This window comes from Chelonoidis abingdonii, chromosome 17, assembly GCF_003597395.2.
Source record: "Chelonoidis abingdonii isolate Lonesome George chromosome 17, CheloAbing_2.0, whole genome shotgun sequence".
In the NCBI taxonomy this organism is placed as follows: Eukaryota; Metazoa; Chordata; order Testudines; family Testudinidae; genus Chelonoidis; species Chelonoidis abingdonii.
In genome coordinates this window covers 14,827,458-14,846,814 of record NC_133785.1, presented here as the reverse complement: position 1 = coordinate 14,846,814, position 19,357 = coordinate 14,827,458, and the positions used below count along the sequence as shown (strand labels likewise).

The 19,357-nt window shown below is 37.4% G+C and overlaps 1 protein-coding gene across 5 annotated transcripts in view; it reads left to right on the top strand.

The window, feature by feature from the left end:
• The window catches only part of ERC2 (ELKS/RAB6-interacting/CAST family member 2), a 903,595-nt gene that overhangs the window by 413,102 nt on the left and 471,136 nt on the right, over positions 1 to 19,357 (top strand). For 3 of the 5 annotated variants that reach the window (XM_075073079.1, XM_075073078.1, XM_075073076.1), the window contains one exon: positions 9,623 to 9,634. The exons of the other annotated variants lie outside the window; for them this stretch is intronic. In XM_075073079.1, coding sequence (XP_074929180.1) covers positions 9,623 to 9,634 — 12 coding nt within the window. The remainder of the gene's footprint in view (positions 1 to 9,622; positions 9,635 to 19,357) is intronic. 5 annotated transcript variants of the gene reach the window in all.

The following is a 19,357-nucleotide window of genomic DNA, read 5'->3' as shown; positions in this document are numbered from 1 at the left end:
AATATCCCTGTCTGCAGAACCTGGGTGAAATATTGCATTATGGGAGCAATTATGCTTTTTACTGATACTGTATTAGTATTAGTGAGCCCAAATAAGAACCGTTCCAGACATTTGTCCTTGCCTGGAACAGCATGTACAGTATACATCTGAGAAATTCTGGAAAGATGTGGTAAATCTTCTTAATCTGTTCCTTAACTCTAGCTTTGGGTATTTTTCTGGGGTACCTCACACTCTTCTGTTGGCAAGTATCCTTTGAAGATGGCTCTTCCCCTTCCTTCTACATGTGGGGAAGTTGTTCAGCCTTTCCCTAGTGGAGGTAGAGAGGGGGTTGGAACTACTAATCTTGTTCCTTTTAAATTGAAAAGTACTGTAAAGCTTCTTCTGAAGATTGTGCCCCAGGTTGTACTATATATGTGAAGTTCTTGAATGTATGAGATTTCTCCATTCCTATCCCAGCGTAGCCATTTTTATGGGAGGGAAGGAAGGAAGGAAGCAATCTTGTGTTTTCGGGTGTTTCAAAAGTGTGTATTTCAGGGGTTTTGTTGTGAGAGGAGAGTCTCAAGGGGCCACATAAATCAAAAGGAAGATCAGTGGGTCCCACTGTAACTGTTACTAGATCCTGCCCATCTATCAGCTACTACTGGACAAAGTGACACACTGTCACAGAAGAAAGATCCTGCTACAAAATAGACCTACTAGTAATTTCAATTGTTATTGGAGGGAGAAAGCCAAGATCTGTTTTTTACGGATGGAGGCTTGTGTGGATTAGAGGTAAAACATCCTTCTTAACGTGGTTTGAAACTTCAGGTGAACTTCCAAAAGTTAATGTGGTTATTTATCAGTTTTTTACAATTTAACTATTGCTAAATATTTACTTGATTTACTTTTTGCAGGGACTTGACAAAGATCTGGTTAGCAATAATTATTATTTTACTATACAATATATTTACTACTATTACAATATTATAATTGTATGAGTAATGTGCATGTGCCCAGGAGATGTGGGATGGATAATAGATGAATTTTGTAGATAAATGCATAATAAATACATCTATCTGATGTACACAATGCCCACAAGTTACTGTGAAATTTTTGATATATATATATATCGAAAATTCTCGTTGCCCAAAACAGGAATTATAGTAACTGTGGGCCTTAATGTGCTAAGAAGCACTGACATCTGCACAAGTTAGTGGAAGTTACTGGTGCTGAGGACCTTGTAGGATTGGGCCCCGAATTTTCTTTTAAACCTTCTTCTTTTGGGAAATTTGGCAAAATAAAGATTTAAATGCCCATACTGTAAATGATATGTTTAATAGTTTACTTCCAGCATAGTTAATACAAAGGATATAATCAAATACAGAGACATAAATATGAGAATAGATCATATGGTTTTCTTCATGCATATGAATGTGATTTCCTGCATGATATTTTTATTTGATTTATGTGAACCTTAGTCTGAACATAAAGCAGTTTCAGTCATTTACTGACAATTGATTATAGAGCAAATGGCCAGGATTCTAATGAGTAGTGGATATTTTACATGTTTTCTTTCAATTTCACACAAAGCAATGAATCACACGTATATTGAGTGTGACAAAATTGGTGACGTATTTCTGAGAAACGTGTACAGTATATTTGAATAGCTGAGTTTGACCAGATGGTGGCTATAAAATGTTATAAATTTTAGCCCCCAACTTGCATTGAGATTTGCTAGAATGCTCCTGGCCCCTGTGTGTGGAATCCAGTTAATTTCAATGAGACTACTCACATAATTAAATTTAAGCACATGTATCATGCATCCGAGCTAGAATACTCAGCATTTCTCAGGATTGAGCCCTAGAGATTCAATGTACATAAGAAAGTATTCCATGAAGAAGCAGATTAACTATTCCAAAATAAAACACAAATGTTTAGAAATTGTGTGTCGGTTCATCTATTTAGAATGTAAGGGCTAAATTATCCCTTGTTTTAGACTGCAGCATGGGAGAATAAGGAGACATAAGTATATTCAACTTCCTGTACGTGTATGGGTTTTAAGGGGTGGGAAATGGGTGGCCAGCACACCAGGGAAAGTGTAATCTGTTCTAGGTATAGACACACAATGAAGAGGCCTGATTTTCAGAGTGTTGGTGCTTAAGCCTTTTTTAGCAAATCAAGCTCCTTTAATGTGACCCAAAGTTTGAGTTTGAGACCCTTATAATTCCAGTGAGAAGTAAACTACTGCAGTTCTTTACAAGGTGCTGCATACTTTCCCCCATGTGATGGCTCAGCTCTGTTGGCTGGTTATCTGAGGGAAGGCAGAGCCAAGGCTTCACCTACTCTCCACCCATTCCTTGTTGGGGTAAAAAGATGAGTTGCAGCTCTGCAAACTTGCTTCCTCTGCCTTGTTCCCTACTCTCCTATGCAGCTTCCAAAGGGCAAATTGTCTTCTGTCCAGTGATAGTGACAGTACATGCTCCAGATACAGAGGCTTGTGTGGGATTTCTTAGGAAATTGAGTGCTCTGTCCAGGCATTCATTTTGAACATAATCTGCTGAGCACCATGTGTATTCCTATTCTAACATCTTCCTTGCATTGCAAGGTAGTCTTTTTAAGGTGCCCAGTATCTAATTTTGTTTGCTTGAATTATAAAAGCTATACTTCATAATATTATTAGTTATAGTGTTTTTACCAATATAACACATCTCCATTTCAGCGTTATCGAGGAGTGTTTATAATTAAATCCTTTTATCTGAAATTAAAAAAAATATTGAAATAAGTTTGTATTTTTTAGATTGAAATAAAACTTAACACAGAGAAACCACTTTTAAACTGGGCAGTTGACTAATATATTAGAGAAAGTCAAATGTTTGAAAGAAGAGATATCTGATTTAGGACAGTCTCAAAGAAATGTACGTGCTGAATAGCAGACAGGCAGGAATTATTAACAAAACTGAAGGAGCTTTTATGCATATGGTAATTCTCTTTGGCTTGAACTTTATACTTCAACTTCAGAAATCACTGCATTTCTGACAGTTTAATCATTTACTTTTAACAAATGCCTGTACTGTATACAATACATCATGTATACTGTAGATTGGTCTGTATGTTAATTACTTTTTATATACAATAAAATATTTTGATTTTTCAAATTGGTTATTGTTACAATCTGATAAAACCTAAAAGGTTTCTAGCACTCTTTGGTAACTTATTGCATTGGTCATGTTTTTTCTGCTGTATCGGTATAATACTCATTTTCAATAAAGTCAAGTGTAAAAGATTTTGTACAACTATCAGTATAACTAACAATAACAATATATACTCTTAATAGGCTGTAATATGCTTTTCCCAGAGCAATCTTATGTTATTTAACTTTCTATGAGTTCACATCTTGAGTGGTTTGTTAAAGGAATGAGAACTGAGATCTTGTGCTTCCAGAACCTGAGAAGTGCAGATATCCTGTTACCCACATGTGCACCAAGAGCTAAATTATGGGTGGGTGAAGTGGTTATAGAGTTCCTGGCTCTCCACAGTAACCAAACAGGATCAGGATGTGTTCCAGTGTGGAGCTTACTAAACATGGGAACTTCCTGGTCAGGAAGTTCTTTAGTTACTGCTCCTTAAAGCGTGACTTTTTGTGTGTGTCCTCACACTCTAGTGTGTGTGGGTGAAAAGCAGCATAAGGAGGCTGTCCCTGCTCATGGATGACTTGGTATTTGGGAATTGTAAACAGAGTTCTCTGCAAATGTCTGGTTTCCATTTGTTTAAACCTTCATAGAAAGGATGGTTGGAAAAGTTGTGGAAGATCTGGCAAGACACCAAGCTACAGCTTGCAACAATGTGCAGCTAAAGAGGCAGAATATAAGAGATGCCACAAAATGGGATATTTGGCAATAGCGTGCAGGTCATCAATAATAGTGGAAACTATCTAGCAGGGATTGTTATCAGATGACGGTGAGTCTATATTTCTAAGGACTATATCCTCACTAGGACAGGCAATATCTTTGTACCAAACCATGAATCTAAACAATCAAAAACTTAAATTTAAAATTGTTACTGGAGCAGCAGTCACTGTAGTTCCAAAAAGTTTGTAATCAATCCCAGATGAAAATCAGCAAAGATCAAATAAGATTCTCCATGGGGCTAGTAACAATAGTTGGATGTTTGTGGGAAGTTCCTTGGGAAATTGGGAAACAACTGAAAGTTCTTTTCTTTAACAAGTAATATGTGTCATACCAGGACTAACAACTCCCCTACTAGAGTTTCCAGCATTCAAGGACTACACCTATTAAGGAAACTGGAATGCATTAATGGCAGAAAGCAAACTATACAGAACATGTATCCACACATCTTCTCAGGGCTAGGAATATTGTCAAGAGAATACAAAATAAAATCAGTGCCATCACCAACTCCCTTGGCTCTCTCAGCCTCATAGTGCATCCTTATACCTTTTCTAGGAAAAGTCAAAGAAGAATTAAAGAGAGTGGGGTCATTTCCCAGATAGAAGAACTCACTGACTAGTGTGCGAGAATGGGTGTAGTACTGAAGCTCAATGGCATTTGTGTGGACTTTACACAACCTTATAAAAGGGTGCGCAGAGAAAGACACATACTTCCTGCAGCTGATCAGGCATTAGCTGTGGTATCAGAGGCCAAAGTCTTCTGAAAGTTAGATTCTGTGACAGGCTTCTGGCAGATTCCCCTGGCTAAAAAATCTGTACCATTAACTACATTCATCACCTGGGTTGGAAGGTACTGTTTCATTCATCTTCCATGTGGCACATTTCAAAAAGACAGTCTCTCAGATTGTCAGGTTTTCCTGGCATCCTCTTCCATGCGGATGAGGTGTTGGTATATGGCAGAGATAAAAATGAACATGATGAGTGACTACACACAGTTCTGAGATGCTTTCAAGAAGCCAGACTCACTCTGAATAAGAAATGTGAATCCAGAAAGGAGCAGATTACATTTATAGGACACATAATTAGCAAACAGGGAATTCAGCCAGATTCAGACAAACTGAAAGTATTAATTGCCTGACCTAAACCACAAAACTTTTCTGATGTAAAAAGGTTTCTGGGCATGACAAACCATTTTGAGAAAATTCTTACCAAATTTATTCATGTAACAAAACTCTTAACAGATTTCCATAACGGTCACAATTTGCAGATCTGGGTGAACACATAACAAAATGCATTTAATAAAATAAATGAAAGGTACTGTTTGGCACAATACTCTAAACTACCCATCAACAGTAGCAGTGGATGCATTGTCATATGGTTTAGGAGCAGAACTCAAACAAAAGCAGCCAGAAGGAGACCAGAGACTTGTTGCATTTATATCAAGGAGCCTCTCAGAAACTGAACAGTGGTATGCTCAAGTGAAAAAGGAAGCTCTAGCAGACACTTGGGTCTGTGAACGGCCATAAGCCCTTAGTGGATTCAAAACCACTGGATGATCTTCCACCTAAGATTCAAAAATTTCAACTACAGCTGATGCAGTTTTCTTTAAACATTGATCATGTGCTAGGGAAAGCTCTCATAACAGTAGACAGTCTGTCTAGAACCCCAATTAAGCAGCAACCAAGTGAAAAGGAAAAGACTTTAGAAAAAGACGTCAAAGTCTACATTGACTTTGTTCTGGCAACAAATCCAGCATCTGTCAGCTGACTTCAGCTAATTAGAGATGAACAACTAAAGGATAAGACTTGCCAGAAATTTACTGAACTCTGCCAAAGAGGATGGACTCAGAGTCAACTTCCAACAGGCCTACTGTTGTATTGGCAGGAATATGCGGACCTCATTGGGGCTGATGGCCTGCTTCTGAAAGGATGGAACAATTTTATCCCTACAGTACTACAGAAAGAGATTCTCTCCAAAATCCAAACAGGACACCAAGGAATAAACAAGTGCAGAGCATGAACACAACAGTCCCGGTGGTGACCCAGTCTGAATGGCAAATTCAAACTTTAGTAGAGTGCTGTGGGGTATGAAACAAGGAGGAGGGGGGGGGGGGGAATCTCCAGAGCAATTACTCTTTACAAAACTACCTGACAGAGCTTGACAGTGGGTAGCAACATTTGCTTCTCTGGAAAGGACACACATTATTGTAGTTGATTACTTTTCTAGGTATATTGATTTGGCTATACTTACTTAAACTTCCTCAGCACAGGACAGCCAGAGACTGAAGTGACTATTTGAAAAACACGGAGTTCCTGAAGTCTCCATATCAAATAATAGGTGTCAATTTATCCCTGAAATGTGCCTACCATTCACACAGGACTTTGATTTTTAATATTTTACTAGTAGTCCAGATTTCCTCCAGAGCAATGGTGAGGTGGAGAGAGCAGTGCAGATTTTAAAAAGACCTATATAAAAACAGTAGACCAGTATAAACCATTTATGGCCTAGCAGTCAACATCACTTGTGTCTGGTCTATTCCCAGCAGAACGTTTGCTGTGAAGACAACTAAGGATGGTTGTATCTATGGTACTAATATGCTTAAATCTAAATAGCCCAACCAGAAGGAATTTTGAAAATGGGATTCTGAAATTAAAATTAAGCAGCAACAAAAATTCAGTGATTGGCACAGAACAAAAGCATTACCTGAACTGAGACCAGGGAGCAATGGTTGGCTTAAAAGTTCCCAGAAATTTGGAATGATTCAGAACCAGGCAGACCTACCTAGTGGAGATTCCAAAAGGACTTCTCTGGAAGAATCTGGTTCATCTTAAATATTTCCTAACACAACAAAGAACGGATCTGGGACCTGTGGGTACTCTGTCACGAATTGAGCCCCCCTTCCCCCAGAGAACTGCACACACAAATTCAGCAAAAGGGAGACCATAGTCTGGAAGATTGATCAGACCCCCTCAAAGGCTTGATCTTTTGAATATTGCTCTGGACTATGTAAATGGGGTTGGCAAAGGGACATAGTAGTGTAAATAGTTTTGATGAACTGGAAGTTTCTTTTGAATTGTATGTATAGACACTGATTTATGATTTAAGTTTCAATTTATTATAAAGAAAGCAAGATTTGCTGTAGTTATAGAATTCCTGGTCCTCTACACATACCAGTCAGTACCAGTATATGTTGCATCATGGAGCTTAATAAGTGAGGGAACTTCCAGTTCAGGGAATTCTATAATTGGTACTTAAAGCATGCCTTTTTATGTTTGTCTTCACGCTACAGTATGTGTAGCTAAAAAGCAGCATAGGGAGGCTGTCCCTGCTCATTTTTAACTCAGGATTTGGGAATTATAAACAGTTTCCTGCAAATGTCTGGACTCTATTTGTTTAAAGAGCCCTGCACGCTTCATAGGATGATAAATTCCATCCCATGGAGGAGGGTATTTGAAGAAAAGTCCACAAAGGAAATGGACTAGATTAATAACAAATTTCTTTTTGGAGAGGGCTTCTGCTTGGACAGCCCTTTCCATGAATCACTTTAAGCAGCCTATGCAATGCCCAAAATCAGCTCAATTACTATGCAGAAGAAACCAGTTTAGGAAATGGTAGGTCTTTAAGCTCCAACAAAGGTTTGGAGGACCACCCCTGAGGGAAGCAGAAACAGATCAGGCACATGTTGATTTTTAACAGATAAAACAGGTCTAAGTTATAGTTTTGTCCACTTATGTGTGTTGCTTCTGTGAGCTATAGCCCCAGACTAACCCATCTGGCAATCTGCAGGTATATACTTGAGTCATTTCAGCTTGATGTTGGATAAAGAGTGAAGTGTCATCAGTTTGATGGAGGGGGGATGAGAGAGTAAATCGTGATGCAGATCCCTAAAACCTGGAGTTACGCCAGAGAGGAAAATGTAGACTGGTTAATCAGTTTGTTAAACTGAATCCAGCCACTTAGCAGAGCCCTTAGGAATTACAAAGATTTCAGACATATTATTTTGAGGCAAAGACACCGCTGAAGCATTTTCTTAGCTGCAATTTGATTATATTCTCTTTGTGGGACTTTAACTGTATAGTAAATATGTGCAGTACTATTGCAAGAGTCTGGCAACATTTGCATCAGAAATCCTTTGTGGTGAACTGGACTGGGGCTGGTCCTTAGGTGGCTATGCAGTAGGGAAGATAGGGTCCTCTTAATACAAGTACAGAATTATGGCCTCTGTGTTGCGCTGCGGTCTTTCTGGAAGCGAGTCACCCAAAAGCCATCGATCCACCCTCTTTAAGGGCCTGTGGCCAATCAGGTCTGTTCCTATATCAGCCCCAACTGAGAAGGGGTCAGTTGAGGAGTGTTGCAGGAAAATTAGCTCCTGTGGCTGGTCCTAGAGTAGAGAGGAGAGGTTCAAGGGGAAAGGCCTCTGGGCCCCTCCAGCTTGCTTTATTCAGGGGAGTTTTGTATTTAAAGAATAAAATTGTGCCCTGAAGGAAACTCCTGAATACACTTTTGAGAGTGGCATTAGTTCTCCTGCACTGGGAAGATAGACAAGCAGTCTACCCCCTCCTCATCACCCAGCAGAGCTAGGATCATATTGTACTCTCCATAGCATAATTGGGTTCTTCCAGGGAGCAATTCTGCCTCTTTGGAGCAGAATTCCCTTATGATCACCTGGAACGGTATAGTGCAGCATGCCTCTCACTCCAGGCTTTGATTAAATGGCACAATCTATCCTAGTCCACAATTTACAGTTCTTTTGTGCATGTAATTATCCACTTCACACCTGCAACTGTGTTTTTGCACATACCACCTTAGAGAGGCACAGTTATGAATATTCAGTTTCAAATATCCTAACTTTTGTGGGATTTAGTCTAAAACTTTATTTCACTGGATATTTTTGTAGTGAATTGAGATGGAAACAAAGTAATGGCTACTCTATAAAAATTGCCAGCATTCAAATGGTGCAGCACTGACATAATTCAGTATGTGAAATACAAGGAACCAGCATGCCAAATAGCTGTCAAAAGCTATTTTTCTGTTTTTTTTAAAATTATCTTTCATAAATAAATGCAACAATGTGCAGCTGTGACAACTCTAGGAATTATTCTAGTTTGGCATAAGATAGGGATTTTTTTGTGTGTTGGCTAATTGAAAGGGCACGTAGCTATTTTTTTACAAATAAGTTATCAAGCATCTGGATATTTTCAATGATGAAGTATTAACCTCATTTTCAGGAGTGAAAAAAATTGCTCTCAGCTTTGAAAGAGACTGTATTTCCTGGGGGGACACACGGAAGCAATATCTTCGATAATTGTTAGGTACAATACTTCGAACCTCTAAAATGAAAATCTTTGAACCTGTAGCCAACTTGTTTAGGTTTTTTGTTGTCACGGATGAAGACGACATATTGAATGGGGGTCATCCCCACTGGTTCAAATAATGGTTTCATGACGATTACTGCAGGCTGCCAAACAAATGCCTTAACAATTGCCACCTGTTTTATTAACTACAATTTGTATATGTGCACTGTGAGTTCATAAACATATATAGTTTTCTATAGTCCATAAATGACTAGGTAACTTTTTTGCTTTTTATTTTACTGCTTTTTTAAAATAAAGACTGTTGATATAACATCTCACTATTCACTGGAAAAAGCTAATCTTTATCCTCCCTTTATTCTCTTTTGCTATCTCCCTTCCTTTCTGTTTGTTCTCCAAACTGCTGCTTTCACCCCGCTCCAACAAGCTTGACTTCCAGGTCAGTACCTTCTGCTCTCTTCTCTTACATCACTCGCTGTTCAGCTAAGCTTGATCTTCTCATTGATATAATACATTTCTTCAGTGGTTTTTCTCTTGCAATTTATTTTTCACTGTTTTCATTATACATTGAGTTTGTTTTTTCATATGATAATTTTGTTGTCAGAAAGTATTGGAAGGTTACCAGTTGTGTTTCAAGCTCAATCATCATTTTCTAAAGCACGATGTAAAATGATGGGACTAAAACAATGTTATACATTTCCCATACAACAAAAGTTCTGGCAGTAGTAGAGCAGCTATGTTAACATTGTAGCTTAAGCCATTTTATTTTAAAAAATCACAATGTTTTGAAAAAGTTTTCTAAGAAAAAGTGGTTTAGCCACATATTGAATCCACATGTTGTTTTGTGTGAAGATCTTCTTTTTTAAATTTGTTTTTATTGTTAAGGAATTCATCATTTACACACAGTGTCATATACTGGTTCAAACGATGTGAGCAACTGGTACAACTATGAGACCCTTTCCTGAGAAAAGTTTATTTCAACAAATGGACATTTTTCCAACGAAAAACCTCTTATCAAAAAATTCCCAACCAGTTCTAGTCAACAGTAATAAGAAAATAAGTAATAGACTTTTTCACCCATTCCTATACTCCAAGAAAATAATATTTATATCAGCCAATGAATCAAAATAACAGGGACTCTAGAAATAAGCATTATGTGCTGGATCCTTATTATTAACAGCACACAATAGAAAACTTGATTTTTTTAAAATTTATTTTCCATTACTTATCATAGCTGAAGTCGAAGAAAATACTTAGCTGGGAACTGGCTTTATATGTCAGGGTGCTTAGATGCAGAAAGAATTTTTACTGTACTTTTCCAGATGATTTAGCCTGCTTTCAGATGCCTATTTAAGACAGATGAGTTCATGGTGATTGTACTGCAGATGTTTTTTATAACCCTCTCAAAGGAATTCTATAGCTTCTTTCTCAAAAGTTCAGTTAGAGGTGCTTTGAAATCAAATCCTTTGTAAATTCAGGTAGCTCTGCAATTACCTTACTGTACAGTATCCGTATCACATTTACATACAACTAAATTGCCTCTCATATTTTATTCTATAATTTTATGCTTGCTATTGAAAGTAGACCTGGTTGAAACTCAGAATTTCTGTTCCAGGGGAAATGCTGACATTTTGAAATTTTCCTTTGTCTAGAATTGGAACAAAAATTATAATTTCAAAATTTCCTGTGAAATGAAATTGCAAAAAAAATTAGTTTGGGAAATATCAAAATTACCTTTTAAAAATGTTTCATTCTGATAAGGTCAAAGTGTTTTCTTTCAATTTTTAAACGTAATATAAAGTTGAAATGATAAAACAAAACACTTATTGAAATGATGCACTTTAACCTTTTCAGAGTGAAAGGTTTTGATAATTTTTCATTGTCAATTTTGAGAAAATTGATACATTTCTTCTAAACATTTTATTTAGTCAAATCATCATTTGCAGAAAATTTTCAACCCCTTCTAGTTGAAAGCGAGAGAGAGTGGTACCACACCCAGGTCTTGCTCTTCTATACTTAGCAATGTAGATTCTGGGCTCTTAGCTGTAGAAACTTTTCTGCTTCCCATGAAGTGTTCTAGGAAATTCATAAATCTCTCCAAGCATAACACGTTTTAATGTGGAAAAAAGTTTTCTACTTGGGCTTCCAGTAAACTATTGTTGCCTTGAGTTATTTCAATATTCTCCAGTTTGCAATATACGGTTTGGCTAATGAAATTTAGCTCACACTTATTGTTTCTGAAATACACCTAGCAGCTATATTTTCCTTTTAATTCCTGTGGAATGGTTCTTGCCATTGGAAATGAATGAAGAAGCCTACTTCAAGTTGAAGGATCCAATGGCTTTGTGGGCTTTTGGTCCCTAGGTGATTGATTATCCCTTCCTTTAAACCTTTTTCTAAGCCTTCATTGTACTGATCGTTGTCCAGGGATGTGTTTTTTAATTTTTTGTATGGTCCCCTGACAGTTGTATAAACTACATTCTTGCTCTTAAATTCATGTCTTATTCATAATTTTTCTTAAGGAAAAAGTAATGCTTCAGGCTCATACAAGGTTTTTGCTAAAAGTGGTCTCTTGACTTCCACATAAACTAGTCCATTCATCTGCTGGTTTTCTTCCCCATACCACATGACTTATTTGGGCAGCTTTGTTCCATTCACTAGGGCAGGCTTTCAGACAATATCTAGACAGAACTTCCCTCGCACCCCCCCACAAATCATCCAGACTGATGAGTCCATCTCAATGCAGAGGTTTCCCAGGTAGATAATTTTGGGATATACAGGTTTTTCATTTCAGTCCAGGTTCCAGGTATTGGAAGGCCTGATGTCACATTCAGATAGAGCTATGGCAGAATCTTCAGTCTGCCTTTGTAACATGTCTGTATCTGAAAATTTCAGGAAGCCTACATTTATGGGAATTTACACTTTTTACCTCCAAATTATTCTTTGTATATTGAGGCTAGGCCAGATGATCATTTTGGGAGAGATACTATATCTTAGCGCCACAACTGAGCACTCAGCCCAGTTCCAAGGGGGATTGCTGCTGCAGATTAGCATCCAAGAGGGGGGAATCTGTGGATTCAATTTTATGGAGGACAAATATTAGCTAGGCTGCAGGCCTCTTAGATCCCAAGTTGTAACCTGAGACAGAAAAGTGTTCAGCGCATTCCTAGTCCTACAAGGATGAACTTGTCACAAATCTCTATCTTTTTCACATCAGCCTCTAAGTTAGTCTTCTATCTTGGTAGTTTGGATAAATATTGGCAATTTTGAAATCTTTGGAGAAGATACTTGTTACTTAAAACTTCACATATATCATTTTTTCAGTTTTTAAGCTTAGTTTTTATAAATCACTTTCCAACTAAAGCTGATTGCATTTCTTTACATATGTAGTTTCCTTTTTGTGAAATTTGAACCTTATCATTATCCTATTCTGTTTGCAGTCAGTTGCATTGGTAAACTGGATGAACACTGATTTAGTTTCTTCTTTATTGTATGCATAATATAGACAGCTTCTAGAGAAGCTAGGCTGAATAGTAATGAAATGCAAGGATTCAAATAATTATTAAGAAAAAATTTATTTGGAAATCATTGGTTGCTTATTACTGCTACACTTGAAAAACGGTAGTTTTCTTTTTTATTCCATCCAGAAATGAATTTGAGATGCTTACTTTGGGATAACCTTTGGTGAATTTAATATTTTAATGTTGGTGTTATAGCATTTGTGTCAGCAAATATTCAACATATATTGAAAAGGTCATCTGCAATATAAAAGTTAAAGAAAGAATATCATGCAATATTATTGCCATGTATTTAATTTTGTGGTATTTAATGACTGGTGTGTGGAGATGTCTGTCCTGTGGTTGTGGGCTTGATTCCTGTTTTGTTATATTGACCTAAAAGAGTAGTTGACCTCATTAAAGAAAACTGTTATCCTAACTCTGCCAAAATTTTGTCCCTCGAGTCTTGGTTAAGGCTACTAGAGTACAATGTGGGTTTATTGACGGATTCCAGTGATTGCATTAAGGTTTCCAGGCTTCTATAATCATTAGTGTCGGAGCTTGACTTAGGAAATGGCTGTATTTAATTATTCAGTTATATTAATCAATGTATTGCTAAATGTGTTTTTTAATAATTTGTTTTGCTTTATGGTTGTTAGAGAATGTGTTGTCTAAATGATAACATAATATTCTTCTATACTGATGGCAGAATAGAGAATACAATGCATTATATAAATAATTACATATTTTCAATCAGTTAAATAAAATAAAGCCCTAAATACAAGAAACAGCATTTTTGAACTTTTAGTGAACCAACTTAACATTTCTCATTTAGGTTACTATACATTGCAACCCCCTCCTCCATTTTTGTATATAGACAAACTGTAGGATGGTATGTGTTCCAACAGATTTTAATATACTGAGAAATGCAAGAAATTTTCCCACCAGCCTTAGCTGTTGGTCTGCCTAATCATTTCCATGGGAGGTTAAAGCTCAATGAGATGAGCAAGGCAAGGTCTAAGGGGATTTTAAATTTAACTTAGCAGCCTTCTGGAGTTTTGTCAAATGTCAGTTTGATGGTTCCAAGGGCAGTGTGATATGTTGTTCAAAGATAATTTCCTTGGAGAAAATAAGATAGTTATACTAATGAGCACTGAGAGAATCCTTGATATACTGTCCTTTTCAGAAAGACTGCTTAGTCTTGGTGAGAAACATAGTTGTAATATTTATTGGGTAATTAACAGTGTGTTGTCATCTTTTTCTGTTGTAGTGTGTTACTAAATAAGACTGCCTTGTAAATATTTAAAGATTAGTCACAATCAAAATGTTTTGGTAAAAAAAGAATTAAAAGTCAAAATTTCAGTATTTTTCAGTGAAGTCCAATTAAGATATAAAAGTCACTATTACACTTTCTTTACAAACATTCTGAATCTTTAACGAAAATCAACAAACAGAATAACTGGAGATGAACAGCTAAAAGATCCAATCTGTTCTTCTCTGCAATATAATCCTTCATTGCTCACCATTATCCCACCCATTTGACCCTACCCACATTTTACTTTGCCTCCTATAATGTGCTAAACTACATGCAAAGGTCAAAATAACAAATTACTAGGAGATAATTAGAAATTGATCCCTGAACAAGAAAGGAGAATTTATAATCTCCTAGTAATTTATTACTTTGACATGCAAATTTTAGGGGGCAAAACTGACTGTGGGAGGGCAGCATAAATTGGATGAGGTGGGAGTTCTCTAATTCTCTGAGTACAAAAGTATATGTGGTGATTTTGAATGCACTTGGCTCTCCACTGATATGCTATGGAAGCAGGGCCAGAAGAAACTGTTCTCCCTTTCCATTCCATACTTTCCAGCACAGACAGCCTTTTTGCTTCCCTTGTGTCTCTATTGGCACTAATCTCCCCAAAGTGGGCAGAGTCATGGATTCTGCGAAGTATATCCTGCACGCTGTGAAAAGTGTAGCAGCCATTCTACGCTTCCTTTCCAGGGTATACTGCACCTGATGGAGGCACAATGACTTCCCCATGCATCAGAGATTTATGTTTGGGGAGCAGTCAGATGGTCTCTCATTTGGGAGATGTACATTTATTTCATTTGTTCACTAAGTCACAAAATCATTCTTTTTGTGTAAAGGAAAGGAGAAGCATAGAAAATAGTGTGGAGATCAAAGAGGGATAATGATACAAAGGACGCACTAACTAGAATAGAAGAAAATACCCTAATTATAGATTGTTGATTGAAGTAGTGGAGACGATTACTCTCAATGGCCCACTGAGATACACAAGGTTTGGCCCTTCTGTAGGTTTTCTTCTGAGGGTATATTTTCACTGCAAAAAAAGGTGTGGTATTAACTTAAATTAGCTAACTCAGGTTAAAATAACAGTGAAGTTAAGGCAACTCAGATTTTAACTCAGTTTAGATGCTTGAGTTAAATCCTCGAGCTGCTACACCAAATTAAAACATGAGTTGCCTTCTGTTTTAACCTCAGTTAACCTAAGTTAAGAACAGAGGAAGGTCTATTTAACTGGGATCCACAATTGTAACTGTAGCTCATTTTCCAGGTATTGGGCCTCCGGAAAACCAATTTTATTTTTAATTTTGGTTGTGATTGCGGCTAAAAGTGCTGCTGAAAATAAGGACTGAACAAGCAAACTACTTCTTTACAGTCCTCTCCCTAGTGCACACACCTGATGGTCTAATGGATCTGTGACAGACAAACCCTCTGATTTAGATTTGATTCATTTTCATTGTAATTGAAACCATCTAAAGTGTTATTCAGTTAGAGTGGGATGAGATAAGAAACTGTATTGTACTGAGCTTTCAGTGGTCACAATCCACGACGTATGTGGAGATGAAACTGGTCTGAGCTACAAATGACATTATGAAAAAGGTAGCAATGGGAAGCTAGTGAGTCTGTTCTCTGCTTTCCTCTGTGCTCCTCTCTCTCCAGCATGCAAACACAGCATGTCTCCAGTGCTTTAGGTAGAAGTGCTGCAGACTAAAGGACTCCGCTTAGTGCAGCTAGTACTGTATCAAGTACCATTTTTGTTTAAACAATGACTCTGGAAAATTCCCAGATTATACATCTGCTAAATAAATACCTAAGCACAGATGTTTATTTTCAAGGTGGGAGATACAGATTCTGTGACAACATTCGGCTGTACCGACTCATAATGCCAAGACATTGGTTTGCACAATGCAGTAATATTTTCCTGTAGCTGCTTGTTGTGACAAAGTGATAGTGTCTTACTGAAGCACTCAGTAACCCCACACATTCATAAGTCAGGCTTCAAATACTCGTGAAATTTTAAAATGGTGAAATTTAAAAAATAATAAATTTAGGGTTCTTTTTCTTTGCGTGTATACGATACACTTGGGTTACATTTTCAAACTTTTGTTTGCAATCATGACAAAGTTATGTTTTAATTGAGAGCCGAATTTCTCATGTAAATGAGATAGGAGGAGCTGGACATTTAAGTAGAACACCAAATAATGAGATTCGTTAATCTTGAGAGTTGGCAACATTGAGTACTGTAACATACTTGTGTTCTACTCTGTCTTTGAGAGCTAGTGATGAGTGAATTAGATCATGTGCAGATAAATAAAATTTTAGCTATATTTGTTGAACCAGGTATTTTCAGCCACTTTTTATGCTGTTCAATTACTTCGCCTCATCCTGTAGTCATCTTCTCAAAGCAGCAGAGAGTAACTAGTTGTAATGCTCACATAGCTTAGCCAGTAGATAGAATTGAGTCTCTAGGAGAAGGGAGAAAAAAGAATGACCTACCACCAAAATTTCTTCTCTTTCCCTCTGGGCTCTAAAAAGGAGGCAGAAATTTGTCCTTGTGATACCCTCCTCTAAGGCTCTTAGAGATGAATAGAGAAAGATCTTTGCTATAGAAAGATAGTGGTTGGGCTGTGGTTAACTTAGAGGGCATCCTTCCCACATGACCCCTCTCCACAGTAGGCCCTGAGCTACTCCTTGCTTACCTTTATCTGACTTCTGAAGGGAGCATCAAACTTCTACATTTTTTCTGGTCAGCAACCCCAAGCAAAGTAAATGAAAACCCTTGAGCGCCATCAAGAATTGGATTAGGAAGTGCAGATTTTACACTGTTTTGCTAAACTTTTTTCTCCTTTGTGCCCCACTCTATCTAAAGCTTAGGCTAAGTGTGGTCTTTGAGATCACAGAAATTAAAACACGTTAAACTCAGTCACAGTGGACCAAATTCTATGGTATTTACTCAGTTTTTACTCATTTTTCATCAGACAGAACTCCCACTGATTTCACTGGGAATTTGCTTAACGAAAACCAAGTAAGGACCGTTAGCATTTAGCCCTATTCAATCAAGGGAGCCCTTTGCAAGGAAGGATGCTTTGTGCAAGAAGGCTCCATTCAACAACTGATGGTCAATTTGATATACTTATACTGTGGGGCTTCCATTACCCTCATATTTTTATGATATTGTATCTATCTATCTGTGCTTATTTACATTTGCTATCTACGTTACATTAATAATTTACATTCAATTCAAGATTCCTCAATTCAAAAGGAATGAAAAAAGGTCATTTTTTAAAATTGTGCAATACCTTTGAAATATAAACTGACAGTTAATAAAAATCTCTTTGCATATTTTAGTTACTGGTGTGTCTACATGAGTCACTTCCTCTTAAAAGCAATGATTTGGCTATTTAAATGCTCAGGGCATATAGTGCTATAAAATGGAATAAAAGAAGCTATGCAGAGAGCTAATTATAGAGTTTGGTCTTGTTGCTAAAAGAGTAACAAATATTCATAGTATACGTCATATAAAACTAGATCTGATAAACAAACTAAAGGCAGAAACCCCAACTCTGTGGGCTTTAAGGATGTAGAAATGATAAACATTCTAAATTTAGCTTTTGGGCTTTCTTAGGCTCCATCCTGTGCTTTGCTTGTTTTTAGGATAGATTACATTGACACCATGGTAAACTGGCACATGGATTGTGTGAATTGTTGATCAGTACTAAGTGCCCACCAAAGATGCTGGCAGAGGTGAAATTTGTTCACCTTTTCTGAAAAGCCCTCTAGAGTGTGTAGAATGCTGTATGTTTGGGGAACAATTCCTATTTGGCTTTGAGGATTGAATCATAGCAGTTCCAGGACTGATGCTATCTCCATCATTGACTTTGTGCTTTTCAACCTCCTGATTTTGCTCCAGTGAAAAGCACTCTTGTTTCCTTTTGTTTTGGTACTTAGCTGCTGCGTCTGTGATTATTAACTTATAGCAAATATAAGAGCAATCAGAAGCTGGTAATTGCACTCTGCATTGCTTCCTTCTAACATATTTGCCACGTGAGGACCTCCCATGAAAATTACTGCAACGGTGCCAGTTTTGAGCTGGATTTGCAGTTGGTTACAGCCCAGGTGCAGTTTGTACTACAAAACATTCCTGAGATAAAATAGTAAGAGCTCTGTTATCTAGAATTGTACACTGTGTGCTTATGATCATCACTTTGTGCCAGATTATGCCTGGGCATAGTATGGGTGTGCAGGTGGGAGAGGAGAACACAAGGAGCCCTTGTTCTCTCCATTCCCTATCATGCACAAGGGCCAGGCACAATAACATTTTTTCACTAAGGGGTGGAAGTGACACAACTGCTCCACAAATCACTCCAAAGCCTGCTGGAGGAGGTATGTCTGTGTCTCTACCCACGCTAATCTGCCCATGGACCCCCTTCCCCCCCACAGCTTTTATTTCTCTAGAAAAATTAGAGAAAACCTCGTGACAGAAATTCAAGACAGGAGTAACAGGGTGTGACAAAACAGTCATGCTGTATAATGTGCGTGTTTTGTGTGTGTGGCTGATTTAATCAAGCCATGGCCCATAGGCACAGCTCCTTGCACAATTTAATCTACATTTCATGGTATATGTTGCATGGGGTGGAAATGGGGAGGTGTTTTCTTTAAGGTAGACTATCGGTGAATATTAACATTGGTTTAGTACCATATGCTGTGTGCGCATCCTTTTGGTGGAGGTGTGGGCAACACCATTATTATTATCTTAGCATGGGCTAAAATGTGACCCATTATAACCAACATACATAGTGGGTAAGGCAGGTACCATATTTAGGAAAGTATTCCCAGACAGTCTGATTTTTCTCGTTGTTTTTACAGCCTTATCTTGCTCTTGCCCATTTTATTTTGGGACTTATGTTAGGGCTGATCCAGATGAACTAAAGTCAGTGGGTTGAAGATGGCCCTTACAGCTGTTTGAGCTGGTATTTTTATTTTTTCATTTTACTAATAGAAACATTTGCCAAATAGAAGTACAAAGTTGATTGAAATGTTTGAACTGCCATTCCCATAAGTAATCTTATTTGTCTGTTTAAAATTAGAGATGTATCTAACATTTTAAACAGAGGTCTTATCCAGACCAGAACTTCCCTGAGGACACCAAGTTTTTTTTTCAAGTCCAACTGTATTGGAAATGTTGGCTGTGTCAAAGTCATTAATTCTGCATGGTTCTAATGATTCATCTTGTTTTTGCATTTAAAATATTCTTTCTCATTTTTGGTCATCATGTCAAATGGGTTAGACGAAGAAAGTAAAGCAAGAAGAGTTAGGCATAAGGAACAGATTAAAGTACTTAAGGATGTTTTGGACA